This window comes from Stegostoma tigrinum, chromosome 23, assembly GCF_030684315.1.
Source record: "Stegostoma tigrinum isolate sSteTig4 chromosome 23, sSteTig4.hap1, whole genome shotgun sequence".
Lineage (NCBI taxonomy): Eukaryota > Metazoa > Chordata > Chondrichthyes > Orectolobiformes > Stegostomatidae > Stegostoma > Stegostoma tigrinum.
Window position 1 is genome coordinate 47986122 of NC_081376.1, and position 21926 is coordinate 48008047.

Here is a 21926-nt window from a genome sequence, read left to right on the forward strand (position 1 = left end):
AGAATTTATGACTGATATTGTCTGAATGAAACAGGAAGAGAATTGCAGAAAATCAACCCTACAGATCACCTCTGCATACCCCTGAATTTGGGTTAGGTTTATCAGAAATATGGGAGTTAACTGCCTTCATCTGGGACAATGGGAGGGACAAAAGTGATTAAAGCAAATCCATATTTTTCCCAAAGGAAGTACCTCCAAATACATTCACACACAAGAACAAAGGAAAAATAATCAATTGCTCCCATGACATGTAAGAAACAACTTGCGTTACTTTATTAGGTCACATGGTTTTACCCCTAGTCAGACACTATCAAGTAACATTAGCAATCAATTTCTGGAATTATTGTAGAATAGAAAACTGCTTTAACTATTATCACTAGTTGACACACTGCTAAACAAACATTGACTATTCAAGTTTCAGACATCGTATTAAATCCAATCCAGATTGAGAGGATGATTTTCTCTCTGACAGCTAATTAGATAGAGGCCTCAAATCCACACAAAAGGTGTCTTAAAATATGTCTCAGTCAGCAGGTTTACACGCCTAGGGTGCAATTCATGAAACACATGAATAGCTGCAACGGTGAAACAATACATTCAGTTTGTTCCATACTTTGGCTGGGATGCACAATCTATATTCCTATAACAGCAATGTTTCCTAGCCATGGCCAAATTATCCTAGGGTTATGAAATCCACACGATCATCAGGGCAGCACGCAGAAAACTCAATTTAGGCCATTCTCCTTTTAGGATTGTATGTTGATGAACAAAGGTGAAGAGAGATGGACAAGACTAATGACTGATTTTTTAAAGCCTGTTTTGCTTAGCAAAACTATCCCTTCTGTGATACAGAGCAATGGTGCATGAAGAACCATCAGGCCTGTCACATTATCTGGCTGCAGGGGGAATTTTGAACTGACTTTGGTGCAGTGGAGTATTCTCTCTTTAGTTTAAGATATGAAACAGTAATTTCAGCCATGCTTCAGATCCAAATCATCTACACACCAATACAAATCAGATATGCATTGTAAACTATGATATTTTAACAACTGTTTAATTCTTCATCTATTTAATAAAACATACGCAAAACACCTGACTTCAGGTGCCTCAAAATTCATACATAAATAATTAATGTTTAAAATAAAACTTAACCGAAATCACTGCAGTTGCAAGTCTCTAGACGTCTTTGCCCATATTACATGAATGAAAACAAAGTGTATACTTGTTATATTTAATGATCTAGTAAAAGCAAAACAAAAACCATGAAGCAGATGGAGCAACTGTATGAAGGTAGAACAGCACATTTCACCCACAGCAGGTACGCAAAGCAAAACTTATTTCTTGGCCTTGAGTTCCTGATTGGGATATCAGACAGACAATGGTTATGTATTAATCAGTGTCCAAAATCCGAGTGGCAGCAGTAGAAATCCCAAGCTATTACACACCCAGGGTGATGCAATATCAAACAACATTCTCCATCCCAATAATCCTTCAGTGCAGTTAGATATCATCAGGACAGAAACCCATATTGTGCTGTGACATCTCACCACCATCAAATGTGGAGGAGGAAAGGGAAGAGATATTGGCAGTTAGAATGTGAATAATTTACACAATAACCAAAATTCCAATCACATAATTTTATTAAGGTAATGAATACTCCCTTTAAGAGGGATGTAACAACCTAGAAATGTGTATATTTTAATACTTGCATCCAGATAGATTCTGAATTTCTGTAAAGTATTAAAAATAAAATTGATCAAACCTCAGATTGCCATGTGAAATACTGCTAGAAAGACATTATAGACTGGGATCTCCTGGGCTAATATTTTTAAGTAACCCCTTTAAGATAGGACAAAAATACACAGAAAAACAATTAAAAATTTTAGTATTCACTAACAGTTATCTTCCCATCTAAAAATACGTTTGTATGCTTGTGTGGGGGGTGCGGGAATGAGAGAGAGGGAGGGAAGAGAAGTCCAAAGGTCTGTTGAATAGATTCCATTTCCTCAAATTCAAGTGTTTCTGCTTTACTATTCAGCAACTGAGCATAAACGTTTTATCCACATTTGTTGTGAGTGATTGAGCTACCCTGAACTGCTCCTAGTCACCACTCTACTGTGGGTACAGATGAGCATTTTGTTTTAACAACTGATCTAAAATGCTCCATGGCATATTTGTAATAAAACTTCTCAAAACATAATCACAGGCGCTACCATCAATTGATATCACTGGATCCTGTCCTTGGGACACATTAGCTATCGCTGGCACATCTTGCAGGCACACAGTGACTAGTTACAGATCCACAGCAATTTCAGTCAAGAACAAACCACTCAACTAGTGCCTGCATCTGGATTTGGCTGCAGTAACCAAGAGTAATTCCAGGAAAGAATTCTACATATCGATCTCATGCTCGCTTCATGTAGGTGGATACCACTTATCAGAAGCAAACCCAGGACAAGCACCGAAAGCAGTCATAAATTTCACTGCACAATCCTACACTGTCTTCTTGAGACACACCAGGTGATGACCATACAGACAGCACCCACAGAAAACTGTGCCACGGATTCCAACTGAAAGGCAAAGCATTATGGCAGCAAACAGATCTGATGTGGGAAAGGAGCAAGGAATGAAGTTTGAACGGTGCATGTAACAAACTTAAATGTTCAGGCATACAAGCTGCTCAAGTACACTTAATGTCGGGGACTTACAGAAATCAGGTACAACATTTCACAATCAAAGCTCACCTCAAAGTACTACAGAACAGAATTCACTTAATTAGTCTCATGATTAAAAAAGATAAAACCAAAATCAAGTGAAAGAGACTATTCCAACTGCACCAAGCATTATTAAAGAGCCAGAAACACTTTAATAATTGTTCAAGGTTCAGATTTTCCGTGCCAAATGAGATTTACATACATGCATGTAAAGAAATTTAAACACAAGCAAAATGGTAAGTGACCTGTCAGGCGTACAGCCACAGGTGTCCCCTGCACATCCCCGTTCTCTCTCTCTGTTGCTCAGACTCCGTGGCTTGCTCACTCTCACTCATCTGGTTAGTACAAGTCAGAGTTGCTGCTGCAGTGCAAATGCGCAAGTCCTGATGCTGTTAGATCCAGTTCAGTATTCTTCCACCCAGCCATTTTCTGATATAAATGCATCAATTACCTCCTTCATAGCCAGGTTTGGAATCAACTGCTCTTGGGTCAAAGGGCTTCGCGTTACAGGATCAAAGTGCCCCACCCGCTGAAAAAAGAAATGCATATGTTAAATATGTTTGGTCTGATGTACCTAAATGTCATAATTCATTCTTTATCCCCCCTTTCCTGACCTGAAGGTGTTCCTCTATGTCTTTCCTGTCGTATGTGATCCCACTTGGCGTGATGCATGGCTCCCTCATCAACTCAAAACTGATTTTTCCACATAGGTAGTCAGGAATATCCCGTTTCTATACAGATCAAAGAGGAGCAGATTAGATACAGTCCAGCAATGAGAGGAATTTCTGCTACTTATTTGTATATCAATTAGTTTTCTGTGTCAAACACCCTGAAGGACACACTTGAAGTGAATCTGTAACCTCATTGCCCTTGTCTGGAAGAGAACAAGCCGGAAGATCTCAAACACCATAATTAGAACATAGAACATAGAACAGTACAGCACAGAACAGGCCCTTCAGCCCACAATGTTGTGCCGACCATTGATCCTCATGTATGCACCCTCAAATTTCTGTGACCATATACATGTCCAGCAGTCTCTTAAATGACCCCAATGACCTTGCTTCCACAACTGCTGCTGGCAACGCATTCCATGCTCTCACAACTCTCTGCGTAAAGAACCTGCCTCTGACATCCCCTCTATACTTTCCACCAACCAGCTTAAAACTATGACCCCTCGTGCTAGCCATTTCCGCCCTGGGAAATAGTCTCTGCCTATCAACTCTATCTATGCCTCTCATTATCTTGTATACCTCAATTAGGTCCCCTCTCCTCCTCCTTTTCTCCAATGAAAAGAGACCGAGCTCAGTCAACCTCTCTTCATAAGATAAGCCCTCCAGTCCAGGCAGCATCCTGGTAAACCTCCTCTGAACCCTCTCCAAAGCATCCACATCTTTCCTATAATAGGGCGCCCAGAACTGGACGCAGTATTCCAAGTGCGGTCTAACCAAAGTTTTATAGAGCTGCAACAAGATCTCACGACTCTTAAACTCAATCCCCCTGTTAATGAAAGCCAAAACACCATATGCTTTCTTAACAACCCTGTCCACTTGGGTGGCCATTTTAAGGGATCTATGTATCTGCACACCAAGATCCCTCTGTTCCTCCACACTGCCAAGAATCCTATCCTTAATCCTGTACTCAGCTTTCAAATTCGACCTTCCAAAATGCATCACCTCGCATTTATCCAGGTTGAACTCCATCTGCCACCTCTCAGCCCATCTCTGCATCCTGTCAATGTCCCGCTGCAGCCTACAACAGCCCTCTACACTGTCAACGACACCTCCGACCTTTGTGTCGTCTGCAAACTTGCTGACCCATCCTTCAATTCCCTCGTCCAAGTCATTAATAAAAATTACAAACAGTAGAGGCCCAAGGACAGAGCCCTGTGGAACTCCACTCACCACTGACTTCCAGGCAGAATATTTTCCTTCTACTACCACTCGCTGTCTTCTGTTGGCCAGCCAATTCTGTATCCAAGCAGCTAAGTTCCCCTGTATCCCATTCCTCCTGACCTTCTGAATGAGCCTACCATGGGGAACCTTATCAAATGCCTTACTGAAGTCCATATACACCACATCCACAGCTCGACCCTCATCAACCTTTCTAGTCACATCCTCAAAAAACTCCATAAGGTTTGTAAGGCATGACCTACCCCTCACAAAGCTGTGCTGACTGTATTTGATCAAGCCATGCTCTTCCAGATGGTCATAAATCTTATCCCTCAGAATCCTTTCTAACACCTTGCAGACGACAGACGTGAGACTTACCGGTCTATAATTGCCGGGGATTTCCCTATTTCCTTTCTTGAAGAGAGGAATTACATTTGCCTCTCTCCAGTCCTCAGGTACGACTCCAGTGGAGAGCGAGGATGCAAAGATCTTCGCAAGTGGCGAAGCAATTGCATTTCTCGCTTCCCAAAGCAGCCGAGGACAAATCTGATCCGGGCCTGGCGACTTGTCAATCTTAATGTTTGACAAAATTTTCAGCACATCAGCTTCCTCTATCTCTATCCATTCCAGCATGCACACCTGCTCTTCAAAGGTTTCATTCACTACAAAGTTGGTTTCTTTCGTAAAGACAGAAGCAAAAAACTCATTTAGGGCTTCCCCTACCTCCTCAGGCTCCACACACAAGTTCCCTATGCTATCCCTGATCGGCCCTACTCTTTCTTTGACCATTCTCTTATTCCTCACGTAAGTGTAAAATGCCTTTGTGTTTTCCCGGATTCCTTCTGCCAAGCCTTTCTCGTGCCCCCTCCTGGCTCTCCTCAGACCATTTTTGAGCTCCTTCCTTGCCTGCATGTAATCCTCTCTAGCTGAACTTGACCCTAGCTTCCTCCACCTTATGTAAGCTACCTTCTTCCTTTTCACTAGAAGCTCCACCGCTCTCGTCATCCAAGGTTCCTTAATCTTACCCCTTCTTGCCTGTCTCAGAGGGACATATTTACTCATCACTCCCAACAACTGTTCCTTAAACCGTCTCCACATGTCGATAGTTCCCTTACCATGGAACAACTGCTCCCAGTCCATGCTTCCTAACTCATGTCTAATCGCATCATAGTTTCCTCTTCCCCAATTAAATATCCTCCCATTCTGCTTAATCCTCTCCTTCTCCATAGCTATGTAGAATGTGAGGCAGTTATGGTCACTATCCATATTATGACCAGTTTCAAGAAAGCATATAGGTCCAACTGTGGAAATTGGAGATTTTTCTACTGTCTGCCATAGAAAAGTCATTGAGAAAATTCTGAGAGGCTGAAAAGCTCCTCCATATTTCAATGGGACATCTGCCCATCAACAGGTACAATGGACATGATTTTCTGTGCACGACAAATCCAAGAAAAGTCCAAGGAACAGCACCAACCTCAGTACACAGCCTTCTTCAATCTCACATAGGCTTTCAACTCTGTCAATTGTGAGGGATTGTGGAATATCCTCCTCAATCTCAGGTGACCGTGAAACTTCTTCACCATTCTCTACCTGCTTCACAATGACATGATCCTCACCAGCAGATTTACTATGGACGCCAAACAGATGCAAAGTCAAGCAAGGCTGTTTCATTGTGTTAGTGCTGTTCTCCATTTTCTCATTTTAACACTCCATCCCATCTCCATGAAGCTCCGTGGGGTGGAGCTAACCTACAGGAGAAGTAAAAACTCTTCAATCTTCAACTCCTCCAAGCCAGAACCAAGACTATCCCCCAACTTCAATCTTCAAGCTAAGCTATAACGACAAGGCACGCACATTCACACACTCAGGCCGAACTACAAGTCATCTATGCATTCACCAAGGCATTTGGAGAGCATGTGCCTCAGGCTAAATATGTGGAAAACAACAGTTCTCTACAGCACCCTCCTGGCCCAACCTTCAACTATGAAAATCCATGACATGGCCCCTGGGCAATGTCGATCATTTTCCATTCCTGGGGTGCTCCTTTCAATGTGAGCAGATATTAAAGAAGTTGAACATTGACTCCAATGTGACAGTGCAACCTTCGGATACCTGAGAGAACAGAGTGTTTGAAGTCTGCACTCTCAAACTCAATACCAAGCTCATGCTCTACAGAGCAGTTGTAACTACAGGTCTACATGTCAAATGCAGTCATGCACAAATTGTAAAATATTATGAGGTTCAAGTCCATCATTTTCATCAAATCAGTTATGAAATATTATGGTGGCATCTGGTGTATGGAATCATTCAGAACAGTCCTGAGAAAAACATCTTGAATTCTGCAAATAAATAGTCCGACAAATGTACAGGGAAAGTTTAGAAATTGACAACTAGTATGAATGAAAAAGATAAACTCAGGACAGAAAATAGAACTAGGTGTAGGTAATTTGGCCCTTCGATTCTACTCAGCCATTCAATATGATTATGGTTGGTCTGATTGCTGCTTCAACCCCGTATTCCTTTATCCCATTTCGAATTAAAAATCTATCTCCTCCTTAAATTCATTCATCTTCCCAGTGCTGATCACCACGCTCTGATAGTGGTAGACATCTCAACTCTGGCCAAAGTATGCCAAATTTAGCAAGGGTTCAAATCTCGCTGGAGGACGCACAAGAATCTCAGATGCTTTTAATCTATCATAATCACTATAATTCACATTAGTAGAAATTGTACTGAATTTCATTTGATTTATTATTGTCACAGGAACCGAGATAGAGTGAAAAATATTGTTTTGCTAATCAGTCAAATCATACCTTATACTAGTACCTCAGGGTAATAAACAGAATGCAGAATATAATCTTACAATTACAGAGAAGGTGCAAAGAAAGATCAACTCTAACATATGAAAGGTCTGAACATAAGTCTGATAACAGCAGGGAAGAAGCTGTTCATGAACCTGTGGATATGTGGCTTCAAACTTTTGTATCTTTTGCCTGATTGGAGAGGGTGGAAGAGAGTATAACTGGGGTAGGAGAGGTCTTTGATTATGGTGGCTGTTTTCCCAAAGCAGCAGGAAGTTTATGAAATTGTCAAGTTGAGAGTTTATTTTCAAAAATTTTGAAACTGAATTTTCAAATCCCTACTGCAATACTGAACAGCACAGAACATTAAAGATATATTTAATATGTGTCATCTGAAGACAAGATTCATCCAGTCTGAAACAAATAATAATGCATCTCAAATATGACACTGGACATACCAATTAAGCGTATTGCCATGTGAATGATTATCTGCAAATCCTCATTATTTTACTCAGCCCAAATTCAGAAAATAGGGTTTTTCAGTAGTTGCCGCCCAACATAGTTTTGAGCAACAAGACTCCCTTCTCAAGCTGCGAGGCCTTAAATTCCATACCAGTTTCAAGCGTGATTGAGAATTCTGCTTCCAAATAAATAATAACATTCTATTAGCTCTCCTAAATATTTACTGTACCTAGACTAACTTTTTGTGATTCAAGCACTTGGACTCCCAGATCCTTCTGCACATCAGAGCTTGTCAATCTCAATTTTGATAAAATGCTTCTTTTTGATTTTTCGTGCCAAAATGAATAATTCCACATTTTCCCACATTATATTCCATTGGCCTGATATTTGCCAATCACTTCTTTATAGCCTCTCCGCAACTTCATTATCGTTGTGTCATCAGCACATTTAGCAAACAATACTTTCGATCTCTTCATCCAAGTCATGTATATAAATAGTTATCAGTTGCAGCCCCAATGATCCTTGTGGCACACTACTCATTCAATCTTGCAAACCAGAAAATGAACCACAACTTTCTTGTTGGCTAACCAATCTTCTTCCCATTCCAATATATACTCCCCTACACCTGTGCAGTAACAGTGTTGTCAATTCATCCCTTCATTTTGTGAATTAATTCAGACAAGTCTATAATCCACATCTTTCCATAAAGCCCAGGTGAATAAAAAAATGATAACAAATTTGTTTTAGTGTTACAACATCACCTATATGATTAATTACCATTTTATGCTTTTTCAGTCATGGTGAATCCATCAGCAGATTCATCATGATATGCATTCTACCCGGTTCACTGCTCCTTCACTACGTGGACCACCTGCCTTTTGTTTGCTTTCTCTATTTTTGAGAGTTTAAAAGGGGAAATAAAGAAAACCCTAACAGCATGATTTAAATATAAACAGATATGTCAGAAAGTACAAGGACCATCCAGGGTGTCCCAGCCAGACATGGAGTAGCCAACATTCACCATCAACAACTTCTTCTGCTGCCATATAATCCTCCAGGATAAGCAACAGCATAAACCAACTCTCTGATCAGTGGTGAATAGAATGCTGTTACTGTATCGCCTTTACTGGATTTTACCTTTGATGCTGAGATACTATTCTGTACGGCATGAGCACATTTGGGCTGTATGAATAATAACTATTTTGATGCCAACAAAAACTAGCATATACATAACAGCAGGATGCATAAAGCTCTAATTCCCCATTTAGCAACCCACCTTTCTCTTTTCATCCACCTGGGAGAATAAATCATCCATTTCATTCATGTACTTGTCCTGTGAAATACAGGTGAAATGAGTGATTAAGCGTGAACTTAAATCACAATTGCGAACATTACCAATATAAAGCACAATTGCAGGATCAGTTTGCTGTGTAAAAGCAAAACAAAATACCATGGTTTTCCATGATTTACCAGTTCAGAAGCATCTAACAAATAAAGGGAACAAAAGAGATTATTGCGTATTCTTTTTGAGTAGAAAACCTTAAAGTTTGTTTTATTTCCTTCCCTCTGAAGAATGACCATGCAAACAAGGGACAAAATCCAACTACAAGTGGAAACAAACATGCAAGAAGACAGTGGGCATACTTTCTTTTATCCACGGACATTAGTAGCATTTATTTATTCAAATGATGACTCTTTTCTAAAAGAGATATTAGGTGAAGGTCAGATCATTTGAAGTGAAGCCAATCAGGAGGTGGATGAAATGAAACACTACAAAACAATACGTGATTTTAGTTTTAGGTTGTCACAAAAAACAAAAGCAAAATTCAGATTCATCAGAAATCGTTATGTGGGGGTCAACATTTTATAACAATCACTCAATTGGTTACCAAACAGTTTGCTTAAGGGAGGAGACAAATAACTGGCATAATACGCCTATGTGATTGACTGCATGCCAACAGTTAACAACAAATAACTGAAAGTGAGCATTTTGTACTAAAATAATGCCAATTACACAATCATTTAGATAATGTGGACGCAAAGAATGGGATTTGAAGGAATTCAGGGTAGGTAGACGGCATTTAAAGGCTATTTCAGATTTAAATTCATCACACGTATATAAAAACATTGCAAAAAAAGTGTTTTTGGTATGTTGAGTGCAAAAGGTTACGACACTCTGGCACTATCTTGAAACTATCTTGAACCAGTTACTGTTTCAGAGCATTTCCAAGCTTTTTTTTTGAATTCAGTCATTGACAACGACCTACGTCTTTGAGGAGAGCGCCTGAGAGGATATCAGATAATTGCTGTAGTCAACAAGGGAAAATGATTTAAAAGAAGCACTACCTAAAAGAACAATTTTAACATAGCTTTATCAAAAGAGATGCAAACTGTATTGTCTTTAAAAAAAAGGCAGCGTTTGATCACTGAATGTTGTGCTGACATTTGTTCTATCACTTTACCATTTATTATATTTACTTCAGACTTTAGATGGTGAACAAGATCTCACTGCAGTGAGGGTCTGCTGCCTTTCAAGAGCAGGGAGGTTCCAATGGTGGCATTGGATCTAGTGCCTCAAACAGTCATAAATGGTTTTTTTTGTTTGTTATCCCAGCCATGTTACAACATATCAGAGCAAGTCAAAACATTCACTGAGAAGCAGAGTGTCAAGGGCTACCGAGGAGCATAACCTGAAGCACAAAAGCCAAAATAAAACAAGAATAAAAGTATTTTAAGTTCAAAAAGATCACATCTTCCAACAGTAAATGCAGAATTGCTATAAAATAACAGCTATAAATAAAGATCAGTTCTTTAAAGGCTGAGTTATTTTAATTACTAACAATACAATAAAGATTCTAATGTTTTGGCCATGCCATGTCAACATGAAAACAGTGTTTACATTACTGTAAAAGGCTTTGGGAAATCCTGAGTTCTTGAAAGGCCAGAGATAAATGCCAATTGTTCATTCTTCAACTCCATTAATAGTTGTACACACAGATCAAAAGTAATAATTTTATCTTTGCTTTTCTATTAGTTTAAATAAAAAGAATTTAAAATGAAAACTGCTTTGTCATTAGCCAGGTATATGCAAAAAACAAATTAGTTAGCAAAGTGGATTCCCTTTGATGAAGTATCATAAATTAAAGTACTGATGAATGCAGTATTCACGATACTGATATTGACCTCAGGGTCTGAAGATGTCATTGAACTAGAAACATTAACTCTGTTTCTCTTTCCATGAATACTGCCTGACTAGCTTAATTTTCCAGCACTTTCTTTGTAATGAATATTTTCTTATTGCTACTTATTTTGATAAAATTAGGAAAATGTCCATTACTCACCATTATTCCACTGCCTGCCAAGATTTCATGCAGTTAGCTTAACTTCTCTTAATAAACATCTTTATACTAAAAAGGATAATGGACAAATGTCTCAGTTCGAGCAGAAGTGCTAGCAACACTAGAAGCCCAAGTGTAACATCTAAATGTGGAGGCAGTGGTTGAGTGGTATTATTGCTGGACTGTTAATCCAGACACCCAGATAACATTCTGGGCATCCAGGTTCAAATCCTGCCATGGCAGATAGTGGAATGTGAATTTCATAAAATATCTGGAATTAAGAATCTAATGATGACCATGAATCTATTGCTGATTATTGGGAATACCCATCTGGTTCACTAACGCCCTTTAGGGAAGAACACTGCTATCCTTACCTGGTCATACCTCACTGTGACACTTCCACTATGTGGCTGACTCTGAACCGCCCTCTGGGCAATAAATGCTGCCTAGCCAGTAGCGCCCACATTCCATTAAATGAATAAAGGGAGGAATCTCAGGAAATACAGCTTAAGACAGTATTCAAATTACCAAAGAACATCTGAAAACGTCTTTCATTCATCAAGAAAAAGCTGCTTCATTCTCAACTGAGATGCTGAAAATAATAACACTTTTGAGACAGATTCCAGTCTTATCAAAGTATCCCACTCATATTTTGGTCCTATTACTTTTATTAGTAAATAAAATTAAATGCTGATTCAGCCTGCATTAAATTAACTAAATATGCTATTATTATGATTATGAACAATAATACATATTTTCTGAAGAGCAGTTTGCTGTGCTTACAATTCAGACTTGGGTCTGAGACAGACTGTTCATGGCAGATAATATGCTGACACAGAACCAAGCCATAACCCAAGGAAAACATGGTTGAATAACTAAATTGAAATTTCTTATTTATTAAAATAAATTAGTTTATAACTTCTCCAGCTATGAAGCATAGGGACAAACAAATTAGGAGCAAAACATGCAGCCCCATAAGCCTGCTCCATCTTTCACTGAAATGACGGCTGATCTGATTATGGACTCAAATCCACATTTCTACCTAATACCCGTAACCTCTAATTCCCTTATGAATCAAGAATCTCTCTATCCCTGGCTGAAAAATATTCTCTGATCCAGCCTTCACCGCAATGAGATTTTATTTCACACTTTAGCTGGAAAACAAATGTGATTTTGAATTTGTCACATGTGTATTACAGTAAAAATACAAAAGAATTACAGTGAGCAACATTTATTTGCCACCTCAAGATGGTGCCATTTTGAATAATTTAACAGTAAGGTAAAAAGGCGGGGGGGGGGGGGGGGGGGAGAGATCCAGTTCGAACAGTCTATCAGTCCTGAGCCAGCTCATCGTGGTCAACGACACCTGCACTGACATCTACACCAGATCCAAGCAACATCAAGGTTGCTGATCCTCAGCTGCGTCTTTGCTGCTGGGCCGATACTCCTCCATCACTGCCTCGCTGCCTCCTGCGTTGGGCTAACCAACGTTAGAGTCACGTCTCTCACCGCTGGCCCCACTTCAATCGACATTGCTGTCATATCCTTCAGCCACCGCCAGCATCAGACCCCAACCGACAATGAAGCTGCTGATCTCCAGAAGCCAGCTTTTGTTGCTGGGCCTACCTCGCCAACGCTACCTTTGCCAACAATAGCAGCCGCCGATTCCAGGTCGCGTGCTTGCTCCGGAAAAGTAAGTAGGGGCTCACTGTCATCCGCGCTGGGCCCAATCAAAGTCCACACCCTGGGCCTACAAGGTCCACAGTACGTCTGCTCCAGGCCCAGCTCGAGACCATCAGAGATCCACACTCTGGGCCCATTCTCACCGCTATCAATGTCATCCAAGCTCAAGACAAGTTAAGTAGTGTACAAGAAAAAAAAGTGTGTCGAAGAAGGGAAAGAAAACGAAAAGCTGTCGGAGCGAATGAGCTTTGGCACAGGAGTCCTACTCAGCCCCCATCTTGATCCAAAATATATCAAATAGTAGTGTCAGAACATATGTCACAGCAACATATAATGACTAAATAGTACTAATTTGTAAAAGGTGATTCAATGAGAAAAAGAGCTCCAAAGACTCATGACCCTCCGAAAAAATAATTCTCCTCACTTCTATCTTAAATGGGAGGCCTCATATTATTAAACTGCAAGCCCTAGTTCTAGTCTACCCCTGCCGAGGAAAGATCCTTGCATCATCCATCAGGATCTTATGTTTCAATAAGAGCACTTTCTTATGGATACAATGGATACAAACCCAGCCTAGCTGATCCTTCCTAAAAGGATAGCCTCTTCCAAGTGTCAGTTGAGTGAACCTTCTCTGAATTGTTTCTAATGCATTTATATCCTTGCTTAAATAAAGGAGATTAAAACTATATACTGTTCTCCAGATGTGGTCTCACCAATGTTCTGTAGGACTCCCAAGCCACAAATAACCACATTGCATTTTACTGATCACTTGCTGGACACTCACTCATTTACCAGGACACCCAGATCCTACTGTAACTCAGTTCTGCAACCTCTCTTTATTAATGCTGTTTTTCCTCTTCTTGCCGAAGTCAACAAGTTCACAATCATCTACATTATACTCCTTTTGGTAATTTTTTGGCTACTCATTTAGCTTATTCATAGTCCTCTGCAGTCTCCCCATATTCTCTTTACAACTTATCTTCTTATATTCCTTGGGATCATCAGCAAATTTAGCAACCATACATGCAGTCCCTTTATGCAAGTAATTGAACAAATTGCAAATAATTGAGGCCCCACTACTGATCTCTGCAACACTCGTGTTATTGACCAATCCTTTACTCATTTTGTTACGTTGTCCCCTACATCTTGAGTTTTTAATCTGGCATAGTAATCTTGGGTGAGGCACATTATCAAACACTTTTCTGGAAATCTAAATTCAGCACATCCCCTTCAGCCAAGTTGCTGGTTACTTCCTTAAACAACTCCAATAGATTAATCAAACATGATTTCCCTTTTAGTAAATCAGGATGTCTCTGCCTGACTGCAAGCAGGTAGTGTGACAATTAACTGGAGAGAGAGAGAGATATGTGATAGAGATGCAGGCAGGCAGTGTGAACATGAACTAGACAGCACTGTGAGAGGGGTGCAGGTTGGCATTAAGAACATGAACCACACAGCAAAAGAAATGTAGTCAATTAGAAATTGTGAACATGAACCAGAGAACACAGTACAAGAGATGGAGGCACACAGGGTGAACATGAACCATAAAGTACAGTGAGAGAGATGCAGGCAGGAAAGATGACCTTGAATCAGAGAGCACAGCGAAAGAGATGCCCCACTAAAACCTTTCTCATAATAGATTTCCAATGACAGATGTTAAGCTAATTAGCCTGTGGTTTCCTGTCTCCTCCCCTTCTGAAATAGTGAAGTCACATTCACTATTTTCCAATGTAAAGTGAATTCTGAAAAGAAATAACCTGCATTGAAGTGATCTGATTCTTGGTAAGAAACGACTCAAAATTATTTTAACTATGAACTAAAATATTCTTTCACTGGATTCACGAAGACCAAAGATTGTAGATCTACATTATAGCTTGAGCCCAAATCGTAAAACATTCACAACGAAGAAAATAGGCCTTACGTGTCTGGCTTCTATCTTTGCGATTTCCATTCGTGTTCGGGAATCATCCATGTTCTCTTCATAGTGTTTCCGTTTACATTGTTCCACTTCCCTACGAATTGAAAGGAAAGTAGTAAGTAGAAAGTAGAATAGTAGAAAGAGTGTCCCAACAATTCTCTCAGGACTAGAATCCGTCACTGTATCCGATTGTAAGAGTATTTCCTGTCATCAGAGCAGCAGAGCTGTTTTAATTTTGATGGGTTCTAAACCAGAGAAGCCAAAGATTCAGGTTCTTTCCTGCACAACCTTCCATAATGCCACCAAGAGCACATTAGAAAGATAAAGCTGACTCCTGGCCCTGAATTTACTCTGGGGATCCTATAAGAGTTTGTAAAGGCAGCAAAGCTTCTGCCCACAACTGACAATAAAGCTCTACAAAGGTATTCACACAATCTAAGCTGCCACATGCCACAGATGCCTGGATCACCAGGCCTTAAACAGCGCGCACCCTTGTGTCTAGGCTAAGGCTGAACCTATGAAGATGTAAGATCCCATTTTCAAAAACAAAAAAACTACTCCTTTAAAGAGATCAGAGAAGGTGTCACTTTGTCCATCATTAACTGTGAAATCTTTCCTCTTTACCTGGCACAGTATAGGATTGGATACACTATAAGATACAGGAACAGAATTAGATCATTCGGCCCAACAAGTCTGTTCAGCCATTTGATCATGGTCGATATTTTTTTCAATGCCATTCTCTTCACTTCTCCCTGTAACCTTTGATCCCCTTACTAATCAAGTAAGGTACAGGTTTTAGCATTGGAAGGTAATCTTCTAGGTTTAACTACTCTATGACTTCACCCTTCTCAACTAACTTCTTTAAGCACCGTAACCGACTGGATTAATCAAACATGATTTCCCTTTCAGTAAATCAGGATGTCTCTGCCTGACCCATCTCTCAAAATATATTGCCTTGTGTATTCTGCCTGAAATTCTAACACTTTCAGTAGCTTGCCTTTAATTATCTCGGTCCAATGCTTTCTAACTCATTTCCCAAACCTTCAACATCTTCATTACTTCTTAGAAGGCATTTTTTGTTAGCATACCTCATATCTTCCATTTTTGTCTGATAATAGACAAAGTGATTAGGGGGCTGTTTTACCTGCATCAAAACATACTCTACAAACGCACGCTCATTCTTTACAACAATTCATGGTGCTTAAAAGTAAGACTGTAAGCAACGTGTGAAATTAATGTCAGAACAGGAGGGGAAGACAATCAAACTGAAACATTAGAAAATCCAAATGGAACATACATCTAGAGTGTACCTGAATTCACACAGGCATGGTAAATAAGACCTATACTCCAAATGTGCAAATCAAATTACAAAATGAACTAACTATATGCAATACGAACACAGCAGGCCAAGCAGCATCAGAGGAGCAGGAAGGCTGTTGATCCAGCTTCACACTGTTATTTCAGATGCTCCAGTATCGGCAGTTCCTACTATCTCTCGAACCATATGCAAGTTGTGATTCCAGAGATTGGTATTTCCATTAACTGTAGGTAATGTTAGCGGCACGCCATAGATGCAGATTTTCTAATGCAACACCACCAATAACCACCTGCAGAATGTATTCTTTTCTTAAACACTTATTCCGTACTTAATGCGGCTCACTCATATACCTTTAACCCCTGATTTTCTAGACAAGAACCTATTTATTTCATTAACGGGATGTGGACATATTGCCCATCCCTAATTGCCTAGGGGCAGTTAAGAGTCAACCACATTGCTGTGGGTCTGGAGTCACATGTAGTCCAGACGAGGTAAGGATGGCAGTTTCCTTCCCCAAACAGCAGTAGTGAACCAGACGGGTTTTTCCAACAATCAACAATGGATTTACGGTCATTGTTAGATTCTTAATTCCAATTTTTTTTATTGAAATCAAATTCCAACATCTACCATAGCAGGACCTGAACCAGCGTGAATCAATGGCAAGAGCAACTGAAAGTCATCAAAAATACTGGGATAAGATGGAATTGTCACAATGTATTATTTTGGAGTTAATATTACACATCAGAGTAAAGGAACCTTTTCCATGGCGCAGGCAATGTTACAAAGGAATTGTATCATTTTGACCTAGTGACAGTAAAGGAACAGTGAGATATTTCCAAGTCAGGATGGTATGTGGCTTGGTGGGGATCTGGAAGATGGTGGTGTTCCCATGCATCTGCTGCTCTCGTCCTTCCCAACAGAAGTGGCTGCAGCGTTTGGAAGGTGCTGCCTGAGGATTTTTGGTTAATTTCTGTAGGGTATCTTGTAGGTAGTACAGACTGCAGCCACTAAATATTGGTGCTGGAGGGAGTTGATGCTTCTGGATATAGTGCCAATCAAACGGGCTGCTTTGACCTGAATGGTGTCAAGCTTCTTCAGTGTTGCTGGAGCAGAACACATCCATGCAAGTGGGGAATATTCCATCACACTCCTGACTTCTGCCTTGTGGTTGGAGGACAGGCTTTGGGGAGTCAGGAGATGAGTTGCTTGCTACAGCATTCGTGGCCTCTGACCTGTCCTTGTAACTACTATGTTTATATGTGGGCAATGTCAATGGCAACCCCCAGGACGTTGATAGCAGGGGATTCAGTGATGGTAGCACCATTGAATGTCAAGGGGTAATGGTTTGGTTGACTCCTAAAGGTGGTGGTCATTGCCTGGCATTTGTGTGAAGTGAATGTTACTTGCTATATGTCAACCCAAGTCTGAATATTGCCCAGAACTTGTTGCATTTGAACATGGACTGTTTCAGTATCTGAGGAGCTGTGAATGGTGTAGAATATTGTGCAATCATCGGCAAACATCCCTACTTCTGACCTTATTAGACAGGGAAGGTCATTGGTGAAGCAGCTGAAGATGGTTGGGCCCGGGACACTACTCTGAGGAACTCCTGCAGCTGAAATGACTAACCTCTAACAGCCACAGCCTTCTTCCTATTGTGCCAGCCAGCAGAGATTTTGCCCCCTAATTTCAGTTTTGCTAGGTCTCCTCAAAGCTACACTCAGTCAAATGCAGGCTTGATATCAAGGGCCATCACTCTGATCTCATCTCTGGAGTTCAGCTCTTTTGTCCATGTTTGAATCAAAGCTGCAAGAGGTAAGGAGCTGAGTGGAGTGGCCCTGGCAGAACCCAAACTGGGTGTCACTCAGCAGGTTATTGCTGAGCAGGTGCTGCTTGATAGCACTCTTGAAGACACCTTCCACCAATTTACTGATGATTGAGAGTAGACTGATGGGATGGTAATTGGCCAGGTTAGATTTGTCCTGTTTTTTGTGTGCAGGACGTAACTGGGCAATTTTCCACATTGTTGGGTAGATGTCAGTGTGGTATCTGTACTGGAACAGCTTGGCTACGGGAACAACACATTCTGGAGCACTATTCCTGGAATGTTGTCAGGGCCCATAGCCTTTACAGTATCCAGCGTCTCCAACCATTTCTTGGTACCATGTGGAGTAAAGCAAATTGGCTAAACGCTGGCATCTGTGATGCAGAAAACTACTGGCAAAGGTTGAGATGACAATAATCCACTTGGCACTTCAGGCTCAAGATTGCTGTGAACGTATCAGCCTTATCTTTTACACTGATGTGCTGGGCTCTTCCATCATTGAGTATGGGAATATTTGTGGAGCCTCTGCCTGCAGTGAGCTGTTTAATTGTCCACCACCATTCACGACTGGACACAGCATGGCTGCAGAGCTTAGATCTGATCCATTGTTTGTGGCATTACCTAGCTCTGTCACTCACTTGGTTTTTATGCTATTTGGCACTCAAGAAGTCATGTTTGTTAGCTTCACCCATTTGGCACCTCTTTTTCGTAAGTATGCCTGGTGCTGCTCCTGGAATGCCCTCCTGCACGCTCCACCGAACCAGGGCTAATCCCCGAGCTTGGTGGTAATGGCTCAGTGGGATTCTGCAGATTGTGTTGGTAGTATTATTCTGTTGCTAGGTCTGATCAAAGACAAAATAAAAAAAACAAACTGCAGATGCTGGAGATTAAAAAAACAAGAACAGAAATAGCTGTAAAAAGTTAGGTCTGGCAGCATCTGTGGGGAGAGAAAGCAGTTAATGTCTCCGATCCAGACCTTCATCAGAATGAGTTAGACAGGTTCTGAAGGAGGTTACTGGACCGGAGATGTTAATTCTGCTTTCTCCCATGGATAGACCTGCAGAGTTTTCCAGCAATTTCTGTTTTTACTTCTGACAATGCAGTGGATGAATGGTCATCAGTTGATTCTTAATTTAAGATATTTTTGAGGTTGCTGACTTGCTTGCAGAGCTGGCTTGTTTTTGTCAGACGTTTTGTCACCATGCTGGGTGACATCATCAGTGTAGCCTCGGATGCAGCGATGTTATTCTCCTGCACTTGGAATTTATACTGTCCGGTCCAATATGGTGAGTACTGTCATTTCCAGTTTTGATATGTATGGGTTTATATATGGGGTGCAATTATATATGTTTATTGAAGTACGTGGAGAACGATGCCTCTCAGAATTCCCTTGCATATCTATGTTTGGCTTGGGCTACGATGGTACAGATATTAAGTAGAGATGCCTACATAACAAACGATAACAGGAGGACACAGTACGCCCTAACACACTGGCCACACTGCAGTGCATCAGGAGCATATTGGAACTGACACCAAATTCCTAAGACCACTACGAATCATGGTGGCCCACAAGCCCACAGCCAAACACTTGCAAGGATTAAAGACCCCATTCCCATGACATGCAGAACCAACGTGGTTTGCAAAATACCATGCAACAACTGCCACATTACATCAAAACGTTACATCAAAAAGACAGGAAGGAAACCAACCATCAGAATACAGGAACATCAACTAGCAGCTAAATGGTATGAATAACTCTCCTCAGTACCAGTGCACTCAGACAATGAAGGCCATCAGTTCAACTGGGACAAGGTAACCATAGCAGCCTAAGCCAAACACAGACACGCACAGGAATTCCTACCCATTCTTCAATCAACATACAGAATTGAACCCCATATATGAACGCATACAGGTCAAAACTGGAAATGACTCACATAACAGACCAGACAGTATAAATTCCAAGTGGAGTAGAATAACATCGCTTCATCTGAGGCTCCACTGATGATGTCACCTCGCATAGTGACAAAATGTCCAAACAAAAACAAGCCAGCTCACGAGCAAGTCAACAGCCTCATCCACAATAGGAGCTACAGGTCTTTGCCAACACTTTTGACATTTTTACTGAATTCAAATTGCACCATTTGTTGTGGCAGGATTCAAAGCTGGGATCCCAAAATATTCTTTGGGTTTCTGGACTAATAACTTAGTGATGATACCATTCGGCCATTACCTCACCCTAACTATTTTGCCCTGAGTGCGCAGATACCTAACAGTAGGTGGCAAAAATGTTCCATGATAACTTTGCCTTCTTGGCTATATCCCTAACTTTGACAAGCATAAAATTAAGCATACCTTTTCAAAGTTTTTTGAAATGAAGTCCATTTATTTGACTCTGCAAATGGATGCACTCAAAACTAATCGCTGCATACCTTTCCTTTTCTGAGAGGATCAGTTTGGTGAGGTAGTCGTGGAGGTCATTTTCCTGTTGAATTCTTTTATCTTCAATGCTGTTCCAACGCTTTTTCTTTGCCATCCTCAGGGCACTTGGTATATCATCCCCAAAATTCAGCCTTTGTTCTTTTGCTAAATTATAAGCTGGAAAAAGGGAGTTTGTATAAAAGCTATAAAAATAGAAGGCAAAAAATTACCCCTGCTTCCCAATATTGAGCAGGACTCTAATAAGGGCTGCCATGCTAAACAGACATTACATTTTTCATACCCGAGAACTAGCTATGTCAAGACCACAGTTAGAACTGTCAGAAAATGCCACGTATGGCATTATCATTGTTCATTATTGGAAAGGAAGCATTTTATTTTAAATTAATGCAGCTGAAAAGCTGTCCTCGCAATGCAAGCTGCAGTCAAAAGGATGGTAAAAGTTTTCTGACCTTTTCCATTATGCGCCACGTCCCCACACACCAACTTAACACAGAAGCTAGAGCAGGCCTTCCAGCCAGTCATACTGGCTCTGTCAGGCTAGATCTTGGTTGATGGCCTACCTTGATACCATATTGTTGTGCTATCCTTCTATCCCTGATGTCAATAGAAAGAACAAGAAACCGATCAATCTCTGGCTTAAACTTACTCAATGACTGAGTTTCCACATCCCTCTGAGGTACAGAATTCCAAAGATCGACTGCCACAACTGAAGAAATTCCTCAACTCAGTGCGAAAGAGCTTGCCCTTTATTTTGAGACTGTGTCTCCTGGTCCTAGATCCCACAGCCCAAATAAACCTCCTTTCTGCATTGACAATGTATAACATTTTAAGATTCTTTTACATTTCCAACAGGTCACCCACCTCTCATTCCTCTGAAGTCCAAGGAACACAGTAATCTCAGCCTCCCCTCATAATCCCAGAAATCAGTCTCATCAATATCTACTTGCACTCTAAGGCAGGTATATCCTTCCTCTGGCAAGGGGACACAACTGTACATGATACTCCAGGTGCAGTTTCTCCATGTTCCACATGATTAAAGTAAGAGTCCTTTGCTCCTGTGTTCAACTCCTTTTGCAATTAAAGCAAATATACCATTTACCCTCCTAACTGCTTTTAGCATCGGCATTCTAGCTTTCAGCGATTTATGAACAAAGCCAGTTAGGCTGCTTTGGATATCTACACTTTCCAATCTCTCATCATTGAAGAAATACTCTGCACTTTGTGCCTGTTACCAAAGTAAATATCCTCACATTTAGCCACATTAAATTACATCTGTTATGCTTCTTGCTATTTCTCCACAATCTCTCTAAATTAAAGAATTTGTTCTCTTCATAACAATAATTGTAAATAGTCTTCAAAATTAACTGTGGCTTAATCCACTATCTCTCTTCACTTTTCAATAATAAAGAAACCTGTTAAAGATCACAATACAATCCCTTTAAAATCTCAGGAGCAGAATTTACAACAGCATCAACTCAGTACTTTTTTTAAAAATTAAAACCGAACAGTTGTCTCGCAGATTGAATCCTTGCAAAATAG

The 21926-nt window shown here is 40.6% G+C and overlaps 1 protein-coding gene across 3 annotated transcripts in view; it reads right to left on the minus strand.

Annotated features, from left to right (window-relative positions):
- Window positions 1-1038: 1038 nt before the first annotated feature.
- stub1 (STIP1 homology and U-Box containing protein 1) overlaps window positions 1039-21926 on the minus strand; it is a 54367-nt gene continuing 33479 nt past the window's right edge. For 2 of the 3 annotated variants that reach the window (XM_059654149.1, XM_048551848.2), the window contains 5 exons: window positions 20378-20543; window positions 14809-14899; window positions 9143-9199; window positions 3329-3445; window positions 1039-3243 (listed from right to left, as the gene is read on the minus strand). In XM_059654149.1, the coding sequence (XP_059510132.1) occupies window positions 3118-3243; window positions 3329-3445; window positions 9143-9199; window positions 14809-14899; window positions 20378-20543 (557 nt within the window). In that variant the 3' untranslated portion in view covers window positions 1039-3117. The remainder of the gene's footprint in view (window positions 3244-3328; window positions 3446-9142; window positions 9200-14808; window positions 14900-20377; window positions 20544-21926) is intronic. The other variant, XM_048551849.2, reaches the window with a different exon arrangement.